General features: G+C 53.3%; 1 protein-coding gene across 35 annotated transcripts in view; it reads left to right on the top strand.

The window, feature by feature from the left end:
• Positions 1–14,530: 14,530 nt before the first annotated feature.
• The window catches only part of LOC310903683 (uncharacterized protein), a 29,474-nt gene continuing 26,098 nt past the window's right edge, over positions 14,531–17,906 (top strand). For 12 of the 35 annotated variants that reach the window (XR_014587711.1, XR_014587712.1, XR_014587713.1 and 9 more), the window contains exons 1-4: positions 14,541–15,366; positions 16,032–16,082; positions 16,212–16,271; positions 16,360–16,421. Coding sequence is in view for 6 of the 35 variants with exons in the window: in XM_083847368.1 (XP_083703494.1) it covers positions 15,355–15,366; positions 16,032–16,082; positions 16,212–16,288 (140 nt within the window). In the remaining 29 variants the exon portion in view is untranslated. Of the gene's footprint in view, positions 15,367–16,031; positions 16,091–16,211; positions 16,289–16,359; positions 16,422–17,906 lie in introns of all 35 variants that reach the window. The other 23 variants (XM_083847381.1, XM_083847379.1, XM_083847366.1 and 20 more) reach the window with 8 other exon arrangements.

The following is a 17,906-nucleotide window of genomic DNA, read 5'->3' on the forward strand; positions in this document are numbered from 1 at the left end:
GGAATGCTGTTTGGTTCCTGAGAAAGGTGTTGCAGAGGAAAAAGGTGGTCTGGCGTGGCAGCTCCTGATGGTGGTCTTCTTCAGTAGGTGAAGCGGTGCCTGAAGCCCCATGCCGTGGAGCCTGAGCACGCCTCGCTGAGGATGAAGCCTGCTTTCCAGCAGTTCCCAAAACTGTGTCGAGGCTGAAATGGTGTGTCTGTGTTTGGGTTGGGCTTGCACCTTGGTGAGTGTAGGGATGAGTTTTAAGTTGGTGCAGCAGAGGGCCAGGCTCCATTGTCCTGTAGTGTGTTTTGACCCATCAGCATAGCCTTTTGGTTTTCAGATAGCCTACTCAAGTACGTGATTTATGCTGCGAGTGATGTTATTACATGGAATTGATTTTTTTTTTTTTTGTTTTGGCGTGTGATCTGTTATGCTCCCAGATTTTTCTTTCTATATAAATAAAGGTTTGAGCTAATTGTAGTTGAAAAAATTTCAGTTACTTGCTTGGTCATATTGTCCTTTCAATATTCAAAGCTGTAGCAAAAGCATGGGTATTGTTGCTTCTAGAATCACCCCAGTTCTCTTGTCTGCAGTCTGCATGCTATTGAGCTAAACCAGATTTAAAAAAAAAAACAGAACACAGTAAACAGAAACAAGAAACAAACCACCACCACAGCTGCTGCTCCTGCTCTCTTTCTACTTTCTTGTGCTTTGCCCCTCCCCTTTCCCAGGTGATTGGGTTTGGGTGCTGGGCGGGGCCAAATGGTATATGAGCCCCAGGTATGCCATTAGAGAGTTCATTGTGCCTGGGCTGCTCTTTGGGGTAAGTGCTTTGTTTTTCCTTCAGTCAGTTGCAGGGTTCTTTGGGCAGGTTGGAGTCTATGGATTTCTAGATTTTAAGTGCTTGGAAATCACTTACTAGAGGGATATTTAGCAGAGGTTGCTGGCTCACTTGTTTTTGGGATGGTGGGATCCACTTGTGTTTTTGGGTTATATTTGAATCTCTAGACGTATGAAGCCACTTGTGTAACTCTCCAGAGGACTAAAAAGAGCTTGATTACACACTGCAAGAGGCTTGACCACGTAGGCGCAGTATTACCAAGAGACTGAGCAGGGTCGTATCAGAGTTACCTTTTTCATCTGTAAAGGGTAGGTCTGTGATCGGCGCCGCCCGGGCACATTTTGGCGCGGCGCCGCCCGGGCACATTTTGGCGCGGCGCCGCCCGGGCACATTTTGGCGCGGCGCCGCCCGGGCACATTTTGGCGCGGCGCCGCCCGGGCACATTTTGGCGCGGCGCCGCCCGGGCACATTTTGGCGCGGCGCCGCCCGGGCACATTTTGGCGCGGCGCCGCCCGGGCACATTTTGGCGCGGCGCCGCCCGGGCACATTTTGGCGCGGCGCCGCCCGGGCACATTTTGGCGCGGCGCCGCCCGGGCACATTTTGGCGCGGCGCCGCCCGGGCACATTTTGGCGCGGCGCCGCCCGGGCACATTTTGGCGCGGCGCCGCCCGGGCACATTTTGGCGCGGCGCCGCCCGGGCACATTTTGGCGCGGCGCCGCCCGGGCACATTTTGGCGCGGCGCCGCCCGGGCACATTTTGGCGCGGCGCCGCCCGGGCACATTTTGGCGCGGCGCCGCCCGGGCACATTTTGGCGCGGCGCCGCCCGGGCACATTTTGGCGCGGCGCCGCCCGGGCACATTTTGGCGCGGCGCCGCCCGGGCACATTTTGGCGCGGCGCCGCCCGGGCACATTTTGGCGCGGCGCCGCCCGGGCACATTTTGGCGCGGCGCCGCCCGGGCACATTTTGGCGCGGCGCCGCCCGGGCACATTTTGGCGCGGCGCCGCCCGGGCACATTTTGGCGCGGCGCCGCCCGGGCACATTTTGGCGCGGCGCCGCCCGGGCACATTTTGGCGCGGCGCCGCCCGGGCACATTTTGGCGCGGCGCCGCCCGGGCACATTTTGGCGCGGCGCCGCCCGGGCACATTTTGGCGCGGCGCCGCCCGGGCACATTTTGGCGCGGCGCCGCCCGGGCACATTTTGGCGCGGCGCCGCCCGGGCACATTTATCTTAGATCGAACTAACGAGCAGCTGAAGCAAAGCAACTGGGAAGAGAGAGGTATTGCAGCAGGTACGCTGTGGCTGTGAGGTGCCTCAGGGTGTGCTTTTCTCTCGTCTCTGCAGGTGCTTGGTGCAGTCTTGGACAGGGAAATCCCCGTGTCACGGAGCAGTGAGGGAAGGCGAGCGTGTTGTCAGCCTGGTCGTCCCTTAACCGAAGGGAAGGGACGTGGGGGGTTTATGTGGCAAGCTTTTGGTAGCAGGGGGCTCTAGGGGTGGTTTCTGTGCAAAGAATCTAGAAGCTGCCCCATGTTAGGTAAGGGCCCCGCTGCTGAGCGGAGCCAATAAGTGATGTTGTTTGCGCGTCTGTGAGAGCATATTTAAGACAGGAAAAAAAAAAAAAAAGACGGTGGTCCATGCAGCAGCTGGGAGAGCAAGAGGAGTGAGGAACAGCCTTGCAGGCGCCAAGGTCAGTGAAGAAGGAGGGCGAGAGGTACTCCAGGTGCCGGAGCAGAAGTCCCCTGCGGCCTGTGGTGAGGACCATGGTGAAGCAGGCTGTCCCCCTGCAGCCCACGGAGTACCACGGTGGAGCAGGGTTCCATGCTGCAGCTGGTGGAGGAGGCCACGGTGGAGCAGGTGGACCTGCACTGATGGAGGCTGCGGCCTGTGGAAGACCCTTGCCGGAGCAGATTCCAGGCCGGACCCGTAGACCGTGGAGAGGAGACCATGCAGGAGCAGGTGAGCTGGCAGGAGCTGCTGCCCGTGGGGGACCCAGGTTGGAGCAGTTTGCTCCTGAGGGATGGACCCCGTGGTAGGGACCTACATCTGGAACAGTTCTGGAAGAGCTGCTGCCTGTGGGAAGGCCATGCCAGATCAGTTGACCAAGGACTGCATCCCGTGGGAGGAACCCCACAGCACAGGGGATGAGGGCGTCCGAGAAGGAGTGGCGGCAAAGAAGCGCTATAGACTGACCATAAACACCAATCACCTGCACCGCTGGGGGGGAGAAGGTGGAAGAGGGTGGTTGGGGGGGAAGGTGCTTTTGGTTGCTTTCGTTTGTTTCTCGCTTCTCTACATTGTGTAGTAATAAGCAATAAATCTTTCTATCTTTCTATGCTGAGTGTGTTTTGCCTATCACGATATTTACTGTGTAATCTCCTCGTCCTTATCTCAACCCTTGAGCCCTTTTTCCTTGTATTTTCTCCCTGTCCTTCTCTGAGGAGGGAGAGTGAGAGAGCGGTTTTGGTGGAGCTCGGTCGCCTACCCCTGTAAAACCACCACAGGGGAAGACGTTCAGGTGTTTCCCTCTGAGGGTCTGAGGTGAGGCTGGCTGGGACAGAGGAGCAGCATGGCAGGTGGTCGCTTGCAAGCACAGCGGTCATTTTGTCCTTCTGTGTTCCCAGGTGGCATGGGTGATGGTGGCCGTTCCTTTCGAGCTTGGATCTAACTTGCAGGTACAGAGGCAAGTGGACTGCTCTTTTGAAACGAAAACATTAAATATGGGGTGACTTCTGTTGTTGAGGGATGGGTGCTAATGCTGTCAGCTGAATGTTTATCTTCTGACTGTGTTTTCCTTTGTTCAGGCTGAAACGCAGTGTGCAGTACAGGACGTCACGACCCGAGCTACCTCTGGAGTGACTCTGGTGAGTGATGAACAGAGGTAGCTGTTATTTTTGGGGTGCGGTTGTCGCTGCAGTTTTTTTAACTACATCAAATAGAGTAAAATTCCAGTTTCTCTTTTAGAGGTGCTCTAGGTAGCTTCAGAGAACGGGTGGAAGCATCTGCCGTGTGGGGTAGGTAAGCGGCTGAGGTAAAGGAGGGGATGAGAGTAACTGTCCTGAGGGTGCAGTGGCTTTTATTGCTGTGGTTGCTTTCTCTTCTGCTTATCAGGTGCCACAGGCAAGGTGGGCTGTGATAGTCTTTGGAACAGGAGCAAAGCAGGTCACTGGAATGCTGTTTGGTTCCTGAGAAAGGTGTTGCAGAGGAAAAAGGTGGTCTGGCGTGGCAGCTCCTGATGGTGGTCGTCTTCAGTAGGTGAAGCGGTGCCTGAAGCCCCATGCCGTGGAGCCTGAGCACGCCTCGCTGAGGATGAAGCCTGCTTTCCAGCAGTTCCCAAAACTGTGTCGAGGCTGAAATGGTGTGTCTGTGTTTGGGTTGGGGTTGCACCTTGGTGAATGTAGGGATGAGTTTTAAGTTGGTGCAGCAGAGGGCTAGGCTCCGTTGTCCTGTAGTGTGTTTTGACCCATCAGCATAGCCTTTTGGTTTTCAGATAGCCTACTCAAGTACGTGATTTTTCCTGCGAGTGATGTTATTACATGGAATTGATTTTTTTTTTTGTTTTGGCGTGTGATCTGTTATGCTCCCAGATTTTTCTTTCTGTATAAATAAAGGTTTGAGGTAATTCTAGGTGAAAAAATTTCAGTTACTTGCTTGGTCATATTGTCCTTTCAATATTCAAAGCTGCAGCAAAAGCATGGGTATTGTTGCTTCTAGAATCACCCCAGTTCTCTTGTCTGCAGTCTGCATGCTGTTGAGCTAAACAAGATTAAAAAAAAACTAACCAAACAAACAAAAAAACCACAGCTGCTGCTGCTTGTGCTCTTTCTACTTTCTTGTGCTTTGCCCCTCCCCTTTCCCAGGTGATTGGGTTTGGGTGCTGGGCGGGGCCAAATGGTATATGAGCCCCAGGTATGCCATTAGAGAGTTCATTGTGCCTGGGCTGCTCTTTGGGGTAAGTGCTTTGTTTTTCCTTCAGTCAGTTGCAGGGTTCTTTGGGCAGGTTGGAGTCTATGGATTTCTAGATTTTAAGTGCTTGGAAATCACTTACTAGAGGGATATTTAGCAGAGGTTGCTGGCTCACTTGTTTTTGGGATGGTGGGATCCACTTGTGTTTTTGGGTTATATTTGAATCTCTGGACGTATGAAGCCACTTGTGTAACTCTCCAGAGGACTAAAAAGAGCTTGATTACACACTGCAAGAGGCTTGACCACGTAGGCGCAGTATTACCAAGAGACTGAGCAGGGTCGTATCAGGGTTACCTTTTTCATCTGTAAAAGGTAAGTCTGTGAATACCCCTGCTGGGGCTGCTGTGTGTGCATGGCTTTTTGGCATTTGTGGAGCTCAGTAGTTTTTTTTGTGTATGTTATTATTTTTTTTTTCCTTTGAGAGCCAAATAGTGTGTGTGCTGAGCGTGGTTGGCAGGAGGAGGTGGGGAATTGTCTGGCAGGGGAGCTGTTCAGGACTGGTAGGTTTGGTTTCTAGGAGCGTGCGGCATCCTTCCTGTGCGATGCCACTGGTTGTTGGGCAGGAACGTTCCAGCTCGTGTGTCTTAAACAACGTAGCTTGTGCAGTGTGTGTTGCGTGGCCCGGGCAGAGTTTGCCGCGGCGCTGTGAGCGAAGAATCTCAGTTCGAGCTGGTGAGCAGCTGAATTAAAGGATCTGGGAAGAGAGAGGTATTGCAGCAGGTACGCTGTGGCTGTGAGGTGCCTCAGGGTGTGCTTTTCTCTTGTCTCTGCAGGGGCTTCGTGCAGTCTTGGACAAGGAAATCCCTGTGTCACGGAGCAGTGAGGGAAGGTGAGAGTTTTATCAGCCTGGTGATCCCTTATCTGAAGTGAAGGGAAGACATTCAGGTGTTTCCCTCTGAGGGTCTGAGGTGAGGCTGTTTGGGACAGAGGAGCACTGTGGCAGGTGGTGGCTTGCAAGCACAGCGGTCATTTTGTCCTTCTGTGTTCCCAGGTGGCATGGGTGATGGTGGCCGTTCCTTTCGAGCTTGGATCTAACTTGCAGGTACAGAGGCAAGTGGACTGCTGTTTTGAAATGAAAACATTAAATATGGGGTGACTTCTGTTGTTGAGGGATGGGTGCTAATGCTGTCAGCTGAATGTTCATGGTCTGACTGTGTTTTCCTTTGTTCAGGCTGAAACGCAGTGTGCAGTACAGGACGTCATGACCCGAGCTACCTCTGGAGTGACTCTGGTGAGTGATGAACAGAGGTAGCTGTTATTTTTGGGGTGCGGTTGTCGCTGCAGTTTTTTTAACTACATCGAATAGAGTAAAATTCCAGTTTCTCTTTTAGAGGTGCTCTAGGTAGCTTCAGAGAACGGGTGGAAGCATCTGCCCTGTGGGGTAGGTAAGCGGCTGAGGTAAAGGAGGGGATGAGAGTAACTGTCCTGAGGGTGCAGTGGCTTTTATTGCTGTGGTTGCTTTCTCTTCTGCTTATCAGGTGCCACAGGCAAGGTGGGCTGTGATAGTCTTTGGAACAGGAGCAAAGCAGGTCACTGGAATGCTGTTTGGTTCCTGAGAAAGGTGTTGCAGAGGAAAAAGGTGGTCTGGCGTGGCAGCTCCTGATGGTGGTCTTCTTCAGTAGGTGAAGCGGTGCCTGAAGCCCCATGCCGTGTAGCCTGAGCACACCTCACTGAGGTTGAAGCCTGCTTTCCAGCAGTTCCCAAAACTGTGTTGAGGCTGAAATGGTGTGTCTGAGTTTGTGTTGGGGTTGCTCCTTGGTGAGTGTAGGGATGAGTTTTAAATTGGTGCAGCAGAGGGCCAGGCTCCGTTGTCCTGTATTGTGTTTTTTACCCATCAGCATAGCCTTTTGGTTTTCAGATTGCCTACTCAAGTACGTGATTTTTCCTGCGAGCGATATTATTACATGCAATTGATTTTTTTTTTTTTGGCGTGTAATCTGTTATGCTCCCAGATTTTTCTTTCTATATAAATAAAGGTTTGAGGTAATTCTAGGTGAAAAAATTTCAGTTACTTGCTTGGTCATATTGTCCTTTCAATATTCAAAGCTGCAGCAAAAGCATGGGTATTGTTGCTTCTAGAATCACCCCAGTTCTCTTGTCTGCAGTCTGCATGCTGTTGAGCTAAACCAGATTAAAAAAAAAAAAAAACCACAGCTGCTGCTGCTTGTGCTCTTTCTACTTTCTTGTGCTTTGCCCCTCCCCTTTCCCAGGTGATTGGGTTTGGGTGCTGCGCGGGGCCAAATGGTATATGAGCCCCAGGTATGCCATTAGAGAGTTCATTGTGCCTGGGCTGCTCTTTGGGGTAAGTGCTTTGTTTTTCCTTCAGTCAGTTGCAGGGTTCTTTGGGCAGGTTGGAGTCTATGGATTTCTAGATTTTAAGTGCTTGGAAATCACTTACTAGAGGGATATTTAGCAGAGGTTGCTGGCTCACTTGTTTTTGGGATGGTGGGATCCACTTGTGTTTTTGGGTTATATTTGAATCTCTAGACGTATGAAGCCACTTGTGTAACTCTCCAGAGGACTAAAAAGAGCTTGATTACACACTGCAAGAGGCTTGACCACGTAGGCGCAGTATTACCAAGAGACTGAGCAGGGTCGTATCAGAGTTACCTTTTTCATCTGTAAAGGGTAGGTCTGTGATCGGCGCCGCCCGGGCACATTTTGGCGCGGCGCCGCCCGGGCACATTTTGGCGCGGCGCCGCCCGGGCACATTTTGGCGCGGCGCCGCCCGGGCACATTTTGGCGCGGCGCCGCCCGGGCACATTTTGGCGCGGCGCCGCCCGGGCACATTTTGGCGCGGCGCCGCCCGGGCACATTTTGGCGCGGCGCCGCCCGGGCACATTTTGGCGCGGCGCCGCCCGGGCACATTTTGGCGCGGCGCCGCCCGGGCACATTTTGGCGCGGCGCCGCCCGGGCACATTTTGGCGCGGCGCCGCCCGGGCACATTTTGGCGCGGCGCCGCCCGGGCACATTTTGGCGCGGCGCCGCCCGGGCACATTTTGGCGCGGCGCCGCCCGGGCACATTTTGGCGCGGCGCCGCCCGGGCACATTTTGGCGCGGCGCCGCCCGGGCACATTTTGGCGCGGCGCCGCCCGGGCACATTTTGGCGCGGCGCCGCCCGGGCACATTTTGGCGCGGCGCCGCCCGGGCACATTTTGGCGCGGCGCCGCCCGGGCACATTTTGGCGCGGCGCCGCCCGGGCACATTTTGGCGCGGCGCCGCCCGGGCACATTTTGGCGCGGCGCCGCCCGGGCACATTTTGGCGCGGCGCCGCCCGGGCACATTTTGGCGCGGCGCCGCCCGGGCACATTTTGGCGCGGCGCCGCCCGGGCACATTTTGGCGCGGCGCCGCCCGGGCACATTTTGGCGCGGCGCCGCCCGGGCACATTTTGGCGCGGCGCCGCCCGGGCACATTTTGGCGCGGCGCCGCCCGGGCACATTTTGGCGCGGCGCCGCCCGGGCACATTTTGGCGCGGCGCCGCCCGGGCACATTTATCTTAGATCGAACTAACGAGCAGCTGAAGCAAAGCAACTGGGAAGAGAGAGGTATTGCAGCAGGTACGCTGTGGCTGTGAGGTGCCTCAGGGTGTGCTTTTCTCTCGTCTCTGCAGGTGCTTGGTGCAGTCTTGGACAGGGAAATCCCCGTGTCACGGAGCAGTGAGGGAAGGCGAGCGTGTTGTCAGCCTGGTCGTCCCTTAACCGAAGGGAAGGGACGTGGGGGGTTTATGTGGCAAGCTTTTGGTAGCAGGGGGCTCTAGGGGTGGTTTCTGTGCAAAGAATCTAGAAGCTGCCCCATGTTAGGTAAGGGCCCCGCTGCTGAGCGGAGCCAATAAGTGATGTTGTTTGCGCGTCTGTGAGAGCATATTTAAGACAGGAAAAAAAAAAAAAAAGACGGTGGTCCATGCAGCAGCTGGGAGAGCAAGAGGAGTGAGGAACAGCCTTGCAGGCGCCAAGGTCAGTGAAGAAGGAGGGCGAGAGGTACTCCAGGTGCCGGAGCAGAAGTCCCCTGCGGCCTGTGGTGAGGACCATGGTGAAGCAGGCTGTCCCCCTGCAGCCCACGGAGTACCACGGTGGAGCAGGGTTCCATGCTGCAGCTGGTGGAGGAGGCCACGGTGGAGCAGGTGGACCTGCACTGATGGAGGCTGCGGCCTGTGGAAGACCCTTGCCGGAGCAGATTCCAGGCCGGACCCGTAGACCGTGGAGAGGAGACCATGCAGGAGCAGGTGAGCTGGCAGGAGCTGCTGCCCGTGGGGGACCCAGGTTGGAGCAGTTTGCTCCTGAGGGATGGACCCCGTGGTAGGGACCTACATCTGGAACAGTTCTGGAAGAGCTGCTGCCTGTGGGAAGGCCATGCCAGATCAGTTGACCAAGGACTGCATCCCGTGGGAGGAACCCCACAGCACAGGGGATGAGGGCGTCCGAGAAGGAGTGGCGGCAAAGAAGCGCTATAGACTGACCATAAACACCAATCACCTGCACCGCTGGGGGGGAGAAGGTGGAAGAGGGTGGTTGGGGGGGAAGGTGCTTTTGGTTGCTTTCGTTTGTTTCTCGCTTCTCTACATTGTGTAGTAATAAGCAATAAATCTTTCTATCTTTCTATGCTGAGTGTGTTTTGCCTATCACGATATTTACTGTGTAATCTCCTCGTCCTTATCTCAACCCTTGAGCCCTTTTTCCTTGTATTTTCTCCCTGTCCTTCTCTGAGGAGGGAGAGTGAGAGAGCGGTTTTGGTGGAGCTCGGTCGCCTACCCCTGTAAAACCACCACAGGGGAAGACGTTCAGGTGTTTCCCTCTGAGGGTCTGAGGTGAGGCTGGCTGGGACAGAGGAGCAGCATGGCAGGTGGTCGCTTGCAAGCACAGCGGTCATTTTGTCCTTCTGTGTTCCCAGGTGGCATGGGTGATGGTGGCCGTTCCTTTCGAGCTTGGATCTAACTTGCAGGTACAGAGGCAAGTGGACTGCTCTTTTGAAACGAAAACATTAAATATGGGGTGACTTCTGTTGTTGAGGGATGGGTGCTAATGCTGTCAGCTGAATGTTTATCTTCTGACTGTGTTTTCCTTTGTTCAGGCTGAAACGCAGTGTGCAGTACAGGACGTCACGACCCGAGCTACCTCTGGAGTGACTCTGGTGAGTGATGAACAGAGGTAGCTGTTATTTTTGGGGTGCGGTTGTCGCTGCAGTTTTTTTAACTACATCAAATAGAGTAAAATTCCAGTTTCTCTTTTAGAGGTGCTCTAGGTAGCTTCAGAGAACGGGTGGAAGCATCTGCCGTGTGGGGTAGGTAAGCGGCTGAGGTAAAGGAGGGGATGAGAGTAACTGTCCTGAGGGTGCAGTGGCTTTTATTGCTGTGGTTGCTTTCTCTTCTGCTTATCAGGTGCCACAGGCAAGGTGGGCTGTGATAGTCTTTGGAACAGGAGCAAAGCAGGTCACTGGAATGCTGTTTGGTTCCTGAGAAAGGTGTTGCAGAGGAAAAAGGTGGTCTGGCGTGGCAGCTCCTGATGGTGGTCGTCTTCAGTAGGTGAAGCGGTGCCTGAAGCCCCATGCCGTGGAGCCTGAGCACGCCTCGCTGAGGATGAAGCCTGCTTTCCAGCAGTTCCCAAAACTGTGTCGAGGCTGAAATGGTGTGTCTGTGTTTGGGTTGGGGTTGCACCTTGGTGAATGTAGGGATGAGTTTTAAGTTGGTGCAGCAGAGGGCTAGGCTCCGTTGTCCTGTAGTGTGTTTTGACCCATCAGCATAGCCTTTTGGTTTTCAGATAGCCTACTCAAGTACGTGATTTTTCCTGCGAGTGATGTTATTACATGGAATTGATTTTTTTTTTTGTTTTGGCGTGTGATCTGTTATGCTCCCAGATTTTTCTTTCTGTATAAATAAAGGTTTGAGGTAATTCTAGGTGAAAAAATTTCAGTTACTTGCTTGGTCATATTGTCCTTTCAATATTCAAAGCTGCAGCAAAAGCATGGGTATTGTTGCTTCTAGAATCACCCCAGTTCTCTTGTCTGCAGTCTGCATGCTGTTGAGCTAAACAAGATTAAAAAAAAACTAACCAAACAAACAAAAAAACCACAGCTGCTGCTGCTTGTGCTCTTTCTACTTTCTTGTGCTTTGCCCCTCCCCTTTCCCAGGTGATTGGGTTTGGGTGCTGGGCGGGGCCAAATGGTATATGAGCCCCAGGTATGCCATTAGAGAGTTCATTGTGCCTGGGCTGCTCTTTGGGGTAAGTGCTTTGTTTTTCCTTCAGTCAGTTGCAGGGTTCTTTGGGCAGGTTGGAGTCTATGGATTTCTAGATTTTAAGTGCTTGGAAATCACTTACTAGAGGGATATTTAGCAGAGGTTGCTGGCTCACTTGTTTTTGGGATGGTGGGATCCACTTGTGTTTTTGGGTTATATTTGAATCTCTGGACGTATGAAGCCACTTGTGTAACTCTCCAGAGGACTAAAAAGAGCTTGATTACACACTGCAAGAGGCTTGACCACGTAGGCGCAGTATTACCAAGAGACTGAGCAGGGTCGTATCAGGGTTACCTTTTTCATCTGTAAAAGGTAAGTCTGTGAATACCCCTGCTGGGGCTGCTGTGTGTGCATGGCTTTTTGGCATTTGTGGAGCTCAGTAGTTTTTTTTGTGTATGTTATTATTTTTTTTTTCCTTTGAGAGCCAAATAGTGTGTGTGCTGAGCGTGGTTGGCAGGAGGAGGTGGGGAATTGTCTGGCAGGGGAGCTGTTCAGGACTGGTAGGTTTGGTTTCTAGGAGCGTGCGGCATCCTTCCTGTGCGATGCCACTGGTTGTTGGGCAGGAACGTTCCAGCTCGTGTGTCTTAAACAACGTAGCTTGTGCAGTGTGTGTTGCGTGGCCCGGGCAGAGTTTGCCGCGGCGCTGTGAGCGAAGAATCTCAGTTCGAGCTGGTGAGCAGCTGAATTAAAGGATCTGGGAAGAGAGAGGTATTGCAGCAGGTACGCTGTGGCTGTGAGGTGCCTCAGGGTGTGCTTTTCTCTTGTCTCTGCAGGGGCTTCGTGCAGTCTTGGACAAGGAAATCCCTGTGTCACGGAGCAGTGAGGGAAGGTGAGAGTTTTATCAGCCTGGTGATCCCTTATCTGAAGTGAAGGGAAGACATTCAGGTGTTTCCCTCTGAGGGTCTGAGGTGAGGCTGTTTGGGACAGAGGAGCACTGTGGCAGGTGGTGGCTTGCAAGCACAGCGGTCATTTTGTCCTTCTGTGTTCCCAGGTGGCATGGGTGATGGTGGCCGTTCCTTTCGAGCTTGGATCTAACTTGCAGGTACAGAGGCAAGTGGACTGCTGTTTTGAAATGAAAACATTAAATATGGGGTGACTTCTGTTGTTGAGGGATGGGTGCTAATGCTGTCAGCTGAATGTTCATGGTCTGACTGTGTTTTCCTTTGTTCAGGCTGAAACGCAGTGTGCAGTACAGGACGTCATGACCCGAGCTACCTCTGGAGTGACTCTGGTGAGTGATGAACAGAGGTAGCTGTTATTTTTGGGGTGCGGTTGTCGCTGCAGTTTTTTTAACTACATCGAATAGAGTAAAATTCCAGTTTCTCTTTTAGAGGTGCTCTAGGTAGCTTCAGAGAACGGGTGGAAGCATCTGCCCTGTGGGGTAGGTAAGCGGCTGAGGTAAAGGAGGGGATGAGAGTAACTGTCCTGAGGGTGCAGTGGCTTTTATTGCTGTGGTTGCTTTCTCTTCTGCTTATCAGGTGCCACAGGCAAGGTGGGCTGTGATAGTCTTTGGAACAGGAGCAAAGCAGGTCACTGGAATGCTGTTTGGTTCCTGAGAAAGGTGTTGCAGAGGAAAAAGGTGGTCTGGCGTGGCAGCTCCTGATGGTGGTCTTCTTCAGTAGGTGAAGCGGTGCCTGAAGCCCCATGCCGTGTAGCCTGAGCACACCTCACTGAGGTTGAAGCCTGCTTTCCAGCAGTTCCCAAAACTGTGTTGAGGCTGAAATGGTGTGTCTGAGTTTGTGTTGGGGTTGCTCCTTGGTGAGTGTAGGGATGAGTTTTAAATTGGTGCAGCAGAGGGCCAGGCTCCGTTGTCCTGTATTGTGTTTTTTACCCATCAGCATAGCCTTTTGGTTTTCAGATTGCCTACTCAAGTACGTGATTTTTCCTGCGAGCGATATTATTACATGCAATTGATTTTTTTTTTTTGGCGTGTAATCTGTTATGCTCCCAGATTTTTCTTTCTATATAAATAAAGGTTTGAGGTAATTCTAGGTGAAAAAATTTCAGTTACTTGCTTGGTCATATTGTCCTTTCAATATTCAAAGCTGCAGCAAAAGCATGGGTATTGTTGCTTCTAGAATCACCCCAGTTCTCTTGTCTGCAGTCTGCATGCTGTTGAGCTAAACCAGATTAAAAAAAAAAAAAAACCACAGCTGCTGCTGCTTGTGCTCTTTCTACTTTCTTGTGCTTTGCCCCTCCCCTTTCCCAGGTGATTGGGTTTGGGTGCTGGGCGGGGCCAAATGGTATATGAGCCCCAGGTATGCCATTAGAGAGTTCATTGTGCCTGGGCTGCTCTTTGGGGTAAGTGCTTTGTTTTTCCTTCAGTCAGTTGCAGGGTTCTTTGGGCAGGTTGGAGTCTATGGATTTCTAGATTTTAAGTGCTTGGAAATCACTTACTAGAGGGATATTTAGCAGAGGTTGCTGGCTCACTTGTTTTTGGGATGGTGGGATCCACTTGTGTTTTTGGGTTATATTTGAATCTCTAGACGTATGAAGCCACTTGTGTAACTCTCCAGAGGACTAAAAAGAGCTTGATTACACACTGCAAGAGGCTTGACCACGTAGGCGCAGTATTACCAAGAGACTGAGCAGGGTCGTATCAGAGTTACCTTTTTCATCTGTAAAGGGTAGGTCTGTGATCGGCGCCGCCCGGGCACATTTTGGCGCGGCGCCGCCCGGGCACATTTTGGCGCGGCGCCGCCCGGGCACATTTTGGCGCGGCGCCGCCCGGGCACATTTTGGCGCGGCGCCGCCCGGGCACATTTTGGCGCGGCGCCGCCCGGGCACATTTTGGCGCGGCGCCGCCCGGGCACATTTTGGCGCGGCGCCGCCCGGGCACATTTTGGCGCGGCGCCGCCCGGGCACATTTTGGCGCGGCGCCGCCCGGGCACATTTTGGCGCGGCGCCGCCCGGGCACATTTTGGCGCGGCGCCGCCCGGGCACATTTTGGCGCGGCGCCGCCCGGGCACATTTTGGCGCGGCGCCGCCCGGGCACATTTTGGCGCGGCGCCGCCCGGGCACATTTTGGCGCGGCGCCGCCCGGGCACATTTTGGCGCGGCGCCGCCCGGGCACATTTTGGCGCGGCGCCGCCCGGGCACATTTTGGCGCGGCGCCGCCCGGGCACATTTTGGCGCGGCGCCGCCCGGGCACATTTTGGCGCGGCGCCGCCCGGGCACATTTTGGCGCGGCGCCGCCCGGGCACATTTTGGCGCGGCGCCGCCCGGGCACATTTTGGCGCGGCGCCGCCCGGGCACATTTTGGCGCGGCGCCGCCCGGGCACATTTTGGCGCGGCGCCGCCCGGGCACATTTTGGCGCGGCGCCGCCCGGGCACATTTTGGCGCGGCGCCGCCCGGGCACATTTTGGCGCGGCGCCGCCCGGGCACATTTTGGCGCGGCGCCGCCCGGGCACATTTTGGCGCGGCGCCGCCCGGGCACATTTTGGCGCGGCGCCGCCCGGGCACATTTTGGCGCGGCGCCGCCCGGGCACATTTTGGCGCGGCGCCGCCCGGGCACATTTTGGCGCGGCGCCGCCCGGGCACATTTTGGCGCGGCGCCGCCCGGGCACATTTTGGCGCGGCGCCGCCCGGGCACATTTTGGCGCGGCGCCGCCCGGGCACATTTATCTTAGATCGAACTAACGAGCAGCTGAAGCAAAGCAACTGGGAAGAGAGAGGTATTGCAGCAGGTACGCTGTGGCTGTGAGGTGCCTCAGGGTGTGCTTTTCTCTCGTCTCTGCAGGTGCTTGGTGCAGTCTTGGACAGGGAAATCCCCGTGTCACGGAGCAGTGAGGGAAGGCGAGCGTGTTGTCAGCCTGGTCGTCCCTTAACCGAAGGGAAGGGACGTGGGGGGTTTATGTGGCAAGCTTTTGGTAGCAGGGGGCTCTAGGGGTGGTTTCTGTGCAAAGAATCTAGAAGCTGCCCCATGTTAGGTAAGGGCCCCGCTGCTGAGCGGAGCCAATAAGTGATGTTGTTTGCGCGTCTGTGAGAGCATATTTAAGACAGGAAAAAAAAAAAAAAGACGGTGGTCCATGCAGCAGCTGGGAGAGCAAGAGGAGTGAGGAACAGCCTTGCAGGCGCCAAGGTCAGTGAAGAAGGAGGGCGAGAGGTACTCCAGGTGCCGGAGCAGAAGTCCCCTGCGGCCTGTGGTGAGGACCATGGTGAAGCAGGCTGTCCCCCTGCAGCCCACGGAGTACCACGGTGGAGCAGGGTTCCATGCTGCAGCTGGTGGAGGAGGCCACGGTGGAGCAGGTGGACCTGCACTGATGGAGGCTGCGGCCTGTGGAAGACCCTTGCCGGAGCAGATTCCAGGCCGGACCCGTAGACCGTGGAGAGGAGACCATGCAGGAGCAGGTGAGCTGGCAGGAGCTGCTGCCCGTGGGGGACCCAGGTTGGAGCAGTTTGCTCCTGAGGGATGGACCCCGTGGTAGGGACCTACATCTGGAACAGTTCTGGAAGAGCTGCTGCCTGTGGGAAGGCCATGCCAGATCAGTTGACCAAGGACTGCATCCCGTGGGAGGAACCCCACAGCACAGGGGATGAGGGCGTCCGAGAAGGAGTGGCGGCAAAGAAGCGCTATAGACTGACCATAAACACCGATCACCTGCACCGCTGGGGGGGAGAAGGTGGAAGAGGGTGGTTGGGGGGGAAGGTGCTTTTGGTTGCTTTCGTTTGTTTCTCGCTTCTCTACATTGTGTAGTAATAAGCAATAAATCTTTCTATCTTTCTATGCTGAGTGTGTTTTGCCTATCACGATATTTACTGTGTAATCTCCTCGTCCTTATCTCAACCCTTGAGCCCTTTTTCCTTGTATTTTCTCCCTGTCCTTCTCTGAGGAGGGAGAGTGAGAGAGCGGTTTTGGTGGAGCTCGGTCGCCTACCCCTGTAAAACCACCACAGGGGAAGACGTTCAGGTGTTTCCCTCTGAGGGTCTGAGGTGAGGCTGGCTGGGACAGAGGAGCAGCATGGCAGGTGGTCGCTTGCAAGCACAGCGGTCATTTTGTCCTTCTGTGTTCCCAGGTGGCATGGGTGATGGTGGCCGTTCCTTTCGAGCTTGGATCTAACTTGCAGGTACAGAGGCAAGTGGACTGCTCTTTTGAAACGAAAACATTAAATATGGGGTGACTTCTGTTGTTGAGGGATGGGTGCTAATGCTGTCAGCTGAATGTTTATCTTCTGACTGTGTTTTCCTTTGTTCAGGCTGAAACGCAGTGTGCAGTACAGGACGTCACGACCCGAGCTACCTCTGGAGTGACTCTGGTGAGTGATGAACAGAGGTAGCTGTTATTTTTGGGGTGCGGTTGTCGCTGCAGTTTTTTTAACTACATCAAATAGAGTAAAATTCCAGTTTCTCTTTTAGAGGTGCTCTAGGTAGCTTCAGAGAACGGGTGGAAGCATCTGCCGTGTGGGGTAGGTAAGCGGCTGAGGTAAAGGAGGGGATGAGAGTAACTGTCCTGAGGGTGCAGTGGCTTTTATTGCTGTGGTTGCTTTCTCTTGTGCTTATCAGGTGCCCCAGGCAAGGTAGTAAACCTTCCTATTAGTAAACGGGAGAACATTTGAGATAGTGGAATCTGGACCTTTGAGTCCTAGCTGATCCACCCAAGCTTGCGAGCTATATGCCATATTGCGGGCCCTAAAATTGTTGAAAAATAAAAGCGGTACAATATATACAGATTCAAAATATGCTTATGGGGTAGTACATACATTTGGTAAAATATGGGAAGAAAGGGGGCTCATCAATTCACAAGGAAAGGGTTTAATACATCAGGAATTGATTACCCAGGTTTTACAGGCTATCAGAGAGCCCAAAGAAATTGCCGTAGTACATATAAAAGGGCATCAAAAAGGCCTCACCCCTCAGGTTAGGGGTAATAATCTAGCAGATCAGGAGGCAAAAAGGGCAGCATTAATGAGTAGAAGAATTATAAGAACGAAGGAAGATTGCCCAGACTGTGGGAAATAATACTTATACTTAATAGTTAATATATAATAATTAATATAATAATATATAAATAATATATAATAATGCTTAATATAATACTTAATACTGTGGGAAAGACTTAAAGGAATTTCCATGTTATGATTGCTGGAGTGAATGGGGAGTTGATGGGATTGAATGCAATTGTTCTGAGGAAGAAAGCCCGCCTTATAAAAACCGCTACAAGTGCGGGACGACTAACTCCCTGTGGTCGAATGGACCCATTCCCCTCCCCTTACTCTGTTTCACTATTACAGAAGAAGACAAGATGACACAAATGGGGGTTCCAAAAAAAAAAAAACAACAAACAAACGATAAAGGGAAATGGGTACTGCCTGATGGACGGGAAGTGTTACCAAAATCAGTAGCTATGAGGGTGCTACGGAGATTTCATGAACAGACGCGCTGGGGTACTCAGGCGTTGGTGGATCAATTTGCCACATATTATATGTGTATAGGGATTTACAATATAGCAAAGAGGATCGTAAATGATTGCGTAACTTGTCGGAGTGTAAGTGCTCAACACATGAGAAAAAGGGTCCCGGGAGGAGGACGAGAATTGGCACATCGACCTTTTGCAAAGATTCAATTAGATTTTACTGAACTTCTGAAAACGGGGCGATATAGATACTTATTAGTTATTGTAGACCACCTCACAAACCTTGTTGAAGCATTCCCTACGGCAAGGGCCACAGCTCAAACCGTGGTAAAGATATTATTAGAAAGCATCATACCCAGATACGGGGTAATAGAAGCAATTGACTCTGATCGAGGCCCACACTTTGTGTCAAAGGTATCCCGAGACACGATGAAGGCTCTGGGAATTAAATGGGAATATCACACTCCCTGGCATCCTCAGAGTTCGGGAAAGGTAGAACGAATGAATGGTGAAATTAAAAAGCAACTAACAAAGCTTA

This window comes from Anser anser (genome assembly GCF_964211835.1).
Source record: "Anser anser genome assembly, chromosome: 8".
NCBI classification, from domain to species: domain Eukaryota; kingdom Metazoa; phylum Chordata; class Aves; order Anseriformes; family Anatidae; genus Anser; species Anser anser.